At 37.8% G+C, this 8,846-nt stretch overlaps 1 protein-coding gene across 1 annotated transcript; it reads left to right on the forward strand.

Moving 5' to 3' along the window:
- Positions 1–1,156: 1,156 nt before the first annotated feature.
- LOC122073019 (PRKR-interacting protein 1 homolog) lies at positions 1,157–8,307 on the forward strand. Its single transcript, XM_042637499.1, has 2 exons — positions 1,157–1,621; positions 7,786–8,307. The coding sequence occupies exons 1-2, from the start codon at positions 1,364–1,366 to the stop codon at positions 8,056–8,058; spliced, it is 531 nt and encodes a 176-aa protein (XP_042493433.1). The 5' UTR covers positions 1,157–1,363; the 3' UTR covers positions 8,059–8,307.
- Positions 8,308–8,846: the final 539 nt, after the last annotated feature.

The raw sequence follows: 8,846 nt of genomic DNA on the forward strand, positions 1-8,846 counted from the left end.
CCATTAGTAATCAAATATAAAATTACATGTAAAATGTATCATCACTAAATGTAATAAGAAATTCAAATAGTTTATAATTGATATAGTTTATATAGTTTGTTTGTTTTTTTTAAGAAATCATATAGGATTAAAAAAAAAAAAACCCTTTCCTTTAAATTCCCATGGTAAGTTGCAATCAAGCACATGGAAAATTTACTATCACTCCCCTGCACTTGGGCTATATTTACTAAATTTGCCCCTATTTTTTTTTTTTTCCTGATACCCCTTGCCTTTGGACTTTTACATCTTCTTATCCATGCTCTTCTTAAATACCCCTCCTTTTCATTAAACTTTTTTCAAGTTGATTCGTTAAAAAATTATTTGAACCAAATCTCTCACTTTAGCAATCCAAATACATGTATCAAAGGGTGGCACAAATGAAAGGCATGTTCAGGTAGTTGATATTGGATTGTCCAAATTAATTGATATGTATCAGTATTGGAACGAAACATATCCAATACTTATCATTTTTTTATTATTAATTTTTTAATCCCTAAAACCATGTGTTGCAACCCTAACGTGGAATATAATATTGAGATCGATACCGATCCAAATTAGTATCAACCGAGATCTAAACCAATCCAATATCGATAAAAAAAATAGATTACTGAACTCGTGATGATGGATGAGACAAAAGAAAAAATAATAATAAATAAACAATAACCTTGATGATGGATGAGACCAAAAAAAAAAAAAAAAAAACAATATCTTTAGGTAACTCAATACTAATATATTTAAAGAAAATTTAAAAAGATAAAATAGAAAAATAATGATACGGGTGTCAAGGAAGAATTTGAGTTTTAGTCAACAAAGCAAAATTTGAACCAAGTAATAATGGAAGGATAAGCGAGTTAGTTATTTTTCTTGAATTAGTAAAAGCATGTTTTGACCCAGTTAATTTGAAAAAAATTAATAAATTATATGTGAAAAAGTAGGGTAAGTTTGGTATTTTAAAAGAGTAGAAGAGAAAGAAATGTAATCCAAAAACTGGGGAGTATCAGAAAAAAATATATATATAGAAAAATTTCAAGTAAATATAAGTAAGTGTAAGAGAGTGATGGTAAATTATCCTAAAAAGTTTTTTTTTTTCGGTAAAACCCCTATAAAGGTTTAAAGCCCATAAAAATCAATAAACAATGATCTGCGGAGGCTCGTAGAACCCTTTCCCTTGATATCAAATCTACATAAGGTTTATGTAACCAAGCAGGAGTTCAATCGAGATGTGCACAACGAGTGAAAAAGCAACGGTGCGCTCGAGCATTGCCACTATCAACAAGTGATATCGGATTCATACAGATTCAGGAATTAGGGTTTTTCCAGAGATATGTCATTCGGTCGACCGAAAGACTTGACGGAGGGGGATTTACCTCTCGTCCCAGTGCCGGAGAGACCAAAAACGGCTATTCCGCCGCTCCCACTAGCTGCGGCATCCAACGCACTCGTAGAGTATACGAAACCGTTACCCAACGAGGAAGAAGAAGACCTCGAAGTCAAGCTCCGCAGGATAATCGATCATGTCCCTGTCCGTGTCAGCAACACCTCTGGCAGTTCTGCCGGTTCTGGCTCCGGTGACTTCCACCAGGTCCGGTAAGGTTTTTCATGGCCTCAAACCTTGGAGGTCATTTTTTTTTGGGTTCCCATTTACGTTCGAAGTTGAAATTGCTCGTTTTCTTTACTGGTTGAGATGGTTATCCAAGTTTAGAGTCATTCAAATAGGATTTCGCTTTCATCTATTGATCTTGTTGCTTTCCGGTGACATTGTTTCTTAGTACCTTCCTAGACGTTTTTATACAGTCGGTTTGAACCATGTATCGTACTCTATTTCAGCTTATCTTCAATCCTATTATCTTAAAAAAATAAGGGTGACATTCTAACTTGACATGTTTATCCCCTAGCCTTGTCAACTAAGGCTATATCAACAGTTAACAACGAACATCATGATAGCTCCTCTTCAATCTCCTCTTCTGCATCCCTATTCTGCTCGCCCATAATAATGTTATAAAGAGATAAAGGGCCCAATAAGTCAATGAATCGCAATTTCATTGAAAGTATGGCTAATGAGGGAGTGGCTTAGATTGATGACAATGAGATATTCTAGCTTTGTCATTTTTGGTTTATTGGTTTAATCATCCATTAGGATAGGGATTGAAAAGATTGTTGCTTACAGAGTTAAAGTGGAGTGGATTAAGTGGTTGTTCCCGATGAAGCAGAATAGAGATATCATATTAAATAAGAAAGAGGGAGCTAAAGAATAATAACCAGTAGTTTGTGATTTTATGGTTCAACACCCCATAAGGACATACTGATGAGGGGTGGCAAGGAACTCGCTGCATGTTAAAGATGCCAAATACCAACTTATCTTTGATTTCCAAATGATAAGCCAAAAAAATTGAGCTACACTAAACAAACTAAGAAAAATGGAAAAGAATAAGAGAAATGAGAGGTAGGGGGTAATAGGCTTGGCTACAGGGGGTGTATACGGATGGTCCTATTGTCGGATGAGTTTTCTATTCTCCCTAAATTGCCTTTTGAATGAAGGAAATTGGAGTCTGTTAGCTACCTTTGATCTGATAGATGGAAGAGTACTTTCTGTTAGAGTTTTCCTGTTGGTTCAAAGCTCTTTAGAGGATCTAGATTCATGGAATAACATTCAATGTAAACTATTCTCCAGATGGATAGTTCGCTAGGAACATTCAAGATGAGGGTCTATGGTGCATGCTTTTTGCAGATGATATTGTTTTGGTGGATGAGACAAAAACATGGGTTAACTCTAAGTTGGAGTTATGGAGATCAACCTTGGAATCAAGAGGTTTTAAGATAAGTAGAACAAAGACTAAGTATATGGTGTGTAATTTTAGTTACACTAAGATGGATAATGAAATGGTGAAGGTTGAGGAGAGATATTCCACAATCCACAAAGTGACAAACTGCCCACTCTTTTCCATTATCTTTTGAGAATATCATGCTATTTACTATGCAGCAACACCTAAGTAGACTATAAAGAACACTTTTAGAGTGGATTTAGGTCACAAGTAGCGTACCTTAATAATCCACTTTGTTCTCTTATTGGGTATGTGGATAATTTGTTGAGATTAGATACATTGTTGTACGTGTTGGTTACATGATTTGGTGGTCGAGACTTTTGGCAATTCATGGTTTTCCGTGGAAATGGTACTGAATAGAAGTAGAAGTGAAGGAATGTCAAGAGTTTCCTTAGTGATATAAATTGCCAAAAGAAGTGGAATCTACATAAGTTGCGGTGATGTTCCTTAGATGTATATAAATTTGATAGTCTCAGAAAAGCCTTAAGAAATTGAGATCTAGTTGATGAAGCCAAAAGAAAAAAAAAGTGCTCTCTTTCATAAATCTTGATTGTAATCTGTTTATTAGCGTATCAAGGAACGGCCGAAGCCAAGAATTGAAAGCGTTGGGCAATGGAGAGCATGCTGTCAATGGGAGTATGTCATAATTGTCAGGGTGTCTAGGTGATCCTTTGCGTTGGAGGAGGGAAAAAATCAAAGTGAGGTGACACCTTGACAACTAAAGGAGTATGTTATCACCTTGTTTTTTACAGGCATTCCTGGTTTGATTTGGTTTGCGTGGCAGAAAAGTCAAAAAGTTCTAAAAAGTAGCACTATAGAGTTGTCAATTGTGAAGAGAAAGAGGATATTATGAAAAAGGGCTAAATCATTGGAGTTGAGTTTCATATAAAGTCAGGAAGAAGGATATGTTGCCAACTTGTCTGGGTTTGTTAATTTGATTTTCTATAATCTTCAGTTATGTTTCTATATATACTTTATATTTTTTGATTTCTTATTTGGGTCACTTTATTTTGTATGTTTTATTTTTTAAGGACTGTTAGTTTCGGTGGGACAAAGTTGAGAAAGCTAAACTTGCAATTCTGCTACTTTTCTTTCAGTCATATGAATGAATGTGATATTCTTTAGCTTGATTTGGTGATACGAGAATGGTTTTTTAATTTTGTATGTAAGGAGTCATAGTCGCGAATTCAATTTGGTTAGGAAGAATTGTGGTCAAAATGTGGACTGGGTATCAAGTATTACAGGATTTTTGTTTTAAGACTCTTACTTTAGTCAAGTACTAAAGTGATATATCAGCCTTTTTCTTTGAGTTCTGAATTCGGTGCAAATATGAGTGCCCTTGTTTTCCTGTTTTGTTGAGATTGTCTAAAAGAGTACCGATTATCTGTTTTCAATCGAAGATACGTCTCATCAATCCTGTGGGATTTTTTATGTTCAGCCTGCTGCCCATTTCTCTTTGCTGGGCCATGTGGAAGGGTAGATGTCAGCTGATGGTTTGAGGATTGTAGGCCATGGGTACAGTTTATTTACAATACCAACACAAGATCAATCCCCGTTTCCCTTTTTTCTTTTTTGTTGTTGGTCGGTCCTCTACCTGTTAGGGGGTTTTAATATAATCAGCTTCCGTGCTTCAATGATGAGTGGTTTAACATCTTGAATGATCCAGGTGAATTTGTATGGCTGAACCTATATTGCCGTTTGTGGAGTTTGGACTCTTCCCCCCCCCCCCCCCCAAAATCCACTTTTAAATCCTTAAATAGTGATTGTTACCAGCCAAAAGGAGATGGTTACCTGGACATTGGACAATCCATGCCATCTGTTCCAAATATGACCTCTCTCTCTCTCTCTCTCTCCGCATTGCCAATGATCTCTCCATGCTTTCTAGTACCTGGTTCACTAGAGGGGTTCATCTCTTTGTGTATGCCCTGGTTCACAGAGTGGTTTATCTCTGCCGAACAGTTTCATGGTGGGGTTTAATACTTTCAGGTTGCAGTTCAAGAGTTTAGAGCTTTCAGGTTCAGGTTTAATGGTGTTGTCCAGCACTCTATCCACACCCTGCATTTTCTGTTAGCACTGTTGAGCAGTAATGGTGCTGTTGCATGACAGGGATTTTGCTTTCTAAGGTTATTTAGTAATTGTTCCTTTTTTGGGAAGTAGACGGCCGGAGATTTGATTGAGTTTCTTAGTCGAGAAGAGTTATTTTTAGTGGTTTTTAGAAATCTTTCCTCTTTACATACAAGCATGTATTCAAGGATTAAGCTGATTGGATTGAATAAATTTTACATTTGGGTTCTTGCGCTGCTGCCAACCTTTTAAAACAGAGAACCAGGGATGGAATCGGTCCCTGCCGATTACAATCCAGAATGGAATTGATTGGAATTGATTGGAATCGGTTGCAAGAACCCTAGAATCGGCCTTCAGATCTGATGAAAACTCACCGATACTAGGGTTTTTGGGCATGAATCGGCCATTGGATTGGTCGGCATTGGGATTGGATACCCGATTCCGATCTGAAATAGGATCGGGTATGGCCGATTCCCAATTCTTGAGACAGTGGCTACTGTGTACTGACGCGTTGAGGCCATATTCTTCCTCTCTTCTCTGTAATGTAGGACTGGTTTGAACAATCAAATTAGACCCAAACAACAGGATCTTGCAAACCAAAGAACAACCAAGTACCCAATATACCAGCAATAACAAATCAGCAAAACAATAATAAATCAGCAGTCCATCGATCTCAGACCAGCAGTATTGATTAAGACAGAACAACAGTAATTAAATAAACATAACCAGGAGCTTCATATGACTCTTAGAGGTCCAAATCAACAGTAATAATGATCCACAGTCCTAAGACAACAGTATAACAGCAGTCACAGCAGTCGATTTCAATTCTGGACACGGCAGGTCACTAAAAGACAAGGATTCGGTGATTTTTAATAACTCACTACTGACTGGACAGAAGCAGCCAGAAATTGGGTCGAACCCTGCTGGGACAATAGGGAACACTCGACCAAAAAACTGGGTCAATCTGACAACCGGATCTGGTTCTTCCAGTAGGGCCGATTGCTCTATTTTGCAGAAAATTTCTGGGCAGAAACAGAATGGAACATACCTGCTTGCAGCAGTGTTACTCCTTGAGGATAGAGAAGAACTTAAAGAGAATAATAAACTTGAACCAGACCTCCTGGACTTCACGCCGCAAGGAGTCGTCGGATCACAATCCAACCCACACTTTGATCAAACACAAAGTAACCTCATAGGGAGAAGCAGCGACAGCAGCATATTTTTTGTTCATAAAAGTTGTGGGCTATGTTGCTGCCCTTCTCTTTATTTATAATAATGATGGGAAAGATTACAAATAATAGTAACTCAGATTTTAGAAACTAACAAAGGCTGAGTTACAAAAAATTAGTTACATGAAGTTACTAAAACTGAAACTGTAAAAAGGAAACTAGATCTGAAACTGAAATTAGAAACTACTTAGGACATGACTTAGAAACTAAATATATGGCTAAATTTGCAACTAAATAATATCTAATATTCCCCCATCACTAGCCCAAATCGTGGGCTATCTAAGGCCAGATCTGGTCGATTCAGTCAGCCACTTGGGTCGACCTTCTTGGTCCTTCTCGTGTGGACCTTTGTTGGTGCTGCATCACTCTGCTGTACCCAGATTCTTAGGTCTGATCTCTGTCATACTCCCTCATTTGTGGGGATACTCTGTTCTAGCATTAAGTTGGGTTCAGCAAGAGATTGTGTGGTTTCTCTGTCATTCGCCTTTCGGTTTCTGGAGTCACTACCCTAGAGCGACCAAACTCCAGAATCCCACCCTCCAGCAGCCCTTACCATGAGATATGCGCCAAAAACCAAATCTAGATACTGCTATACTGTAAACCTAACTTGCAGAACTTTTCTCCTTTGTTCCTTGCTCCTTGAGGCTGTTATTGGTTTATGGGTTTGATGGGAACGGGAGTAACAAACCTGCTATTAAGTTTTCCTGTGATTTGGACTCCTACTGGAACGATAGCAGGGAGTTCAACCATTGTTGGTCCGTTCTTTCTGCAGTGAGGAATAAGAAGGGGACCTTCTTCTCAATTACTAATGTGGGATTGAAATCTCATAAATTACATGCAAATCCTTATTTGTGATGATTTGTACTGTTTTACCCTATCTTTGTTAGAAATCCCATGTGCATCCTCCCTGGATCCTAGTTTTTCTTCATATCAGCGTCAACTAGGTCTGTAGATGGAAGTTAAGCAGCATAGGGTGCTGCAACCCTTGAGCAAGATCTTCCTAGACTTTCAAAACCAGAATCGAAGGTGAAGGAAAGTTATTTGAAAAGCTCGGGTACCATACACAAACAATAAAGAGAGAAGAGAGAAGATGGGGGATTAAGATGATGGAAGAAGGCTGTGCGATGGGTAGATAGTTTTTCTATCAAACCAGCCAATGTATTTATATTAAAACTCAAACCGATTACATAATAGAAGTAAAACTCTTTAGCTAGCTAAGCCTAAAGTCTAATCACAATGGGAAACTAAAGTCTATTTCACCATAGGAAACAATAAGGATCTAAAGACGAGCATAACTCCACGGTACAGAGGTCCATAGATATTATTACATTTATGTTGTGAAGAAAGCTAGGTATATCAGACAAAACAAACTGATCGTTTTAAGAAAATCTTAAATCATCTGTTTTTATAATGGTTCAGTTACTGTATTACTTGGTTTGACTTCTTTGTTGGTTGGTCTGGACACTGCACATTTGATTGAAATATGGATTTCCTTATGGTATTCTAGTATGCTAGTACTGATTTTATGTGCAAAAATGCCCATATCATATAAGAAAAATTATTCTTATGAATATGTAATCCAATTTTGATTGTTCATGGTTTTAACTGTTCTCGAATTCTGGGTGCAACAGTATCGGCAAATGAGACGGAAAGAGCAAGATCGCCTTGCTAGGATGGAAGTAGATTACCAGAAAAGAAAGGAACTGGCTGAGTTTAATATGAGAAGGGAGGAAAGAATGAAAGCTGCAGAAGAACGGACTGCGAAGAAGAGCTTGAAACGTCAAAAGAAGAAACAAAGGAAGAAAGAGAAGAAGATCAAATTGAACTCTGGTGAGGAAGAGGAACATAAAGAAGGTTCTTCTGATGACAATGATGGTTCAGACAATGGTGAAGATGTAAAATGAGGAAATTTCTTTCCATTGCCATTGAGCCTGAGATGCTTTTCAACCTTAAAAACGGGGTGGGTTGCAGTTGGGGTGTTAAAGAATTTTTTTTTCTATGATGGGAGTTTTTAGAAAATTGAAAGAGCATAATTGGGATGACTTCTGTGTACCGTGAAATAGAGCCACTAGCATATTTAGTTGGTCAAATGGATCTTCTTGCCTGTTTGAATATTTTGGGTGCTAGTTCTATCATGATCAGGCTTTCAAGAATCGGTGAATCGGATTGGGAATCATCCAATTAGGGCATGTTTTGACTAATTCTGATTGATTCAGATCTATTCTAGGTCAAGAGTCAACCAAGATCAATCTAGATTCTGATTCTCAGGGCCCGTTTGATAACATTTCTGCCCTTTTTGGAAACATAAACTTTCTAGAAATGGAAAAGAAGATGTTTGATAATACTTGTTTGTAAGGCAGGTTCACTGTCTATTAGATTTGAAACGGGTTCGACGGCTTTGATCCTAGCTCTAAACTTTGGATCAAACATTATTCGAACAAGACGACGATGCCACTGCCACGGACAACGAAGATGACACAGATCCATCCATCGCAGCTTCAATGGGCTTCTTGAGGCACAAGAAAAAATTCCTCGAACCCAGTTCGTTCAGCTTCTCTTCCTGATTCATACATGTTCCAATCAATATAACCTCACCGCCGCCATAATTAGATCCCCAACTGTACAGCTCCCAAACTCCCCTGTATCGTTACATTTAACAGCAACTTCGTTAGCCTAACCGGCCTCTCTGGAA

This window comes from Macadamia integrifolia, chromosome 3 (genome assembly GCF_013358625.1).
Source record: "Macadamia integrifolia cultivar HAES 741 chromosome 3, SCU_Mint_v3, whole genome shotgun sequence".
NCBI lineage: Eukaryota > Viridiplantae > Streptophyta > Magnoliopsida > Proteales > Proteaceae > Macadamia > Macadamia integrifolia.

Excerpts from the sequence above, each read along its gene's own strand:
- LOC122073019 (XM_042637499.1), top strand. The coding sequence starts at position 1,364 with ATGTCATTCGGTCGACCGAAAGACTTGACGGAGGGGGATTTACCTCTC. Across the intron at positions 1,622-7,785 it reads GCTCCGGTGACTTCCACCAG|TATCGGCAAATGAGACGGAA; the intron begins GTCCGGTAAGGT and ends TGGGTGCAACAG.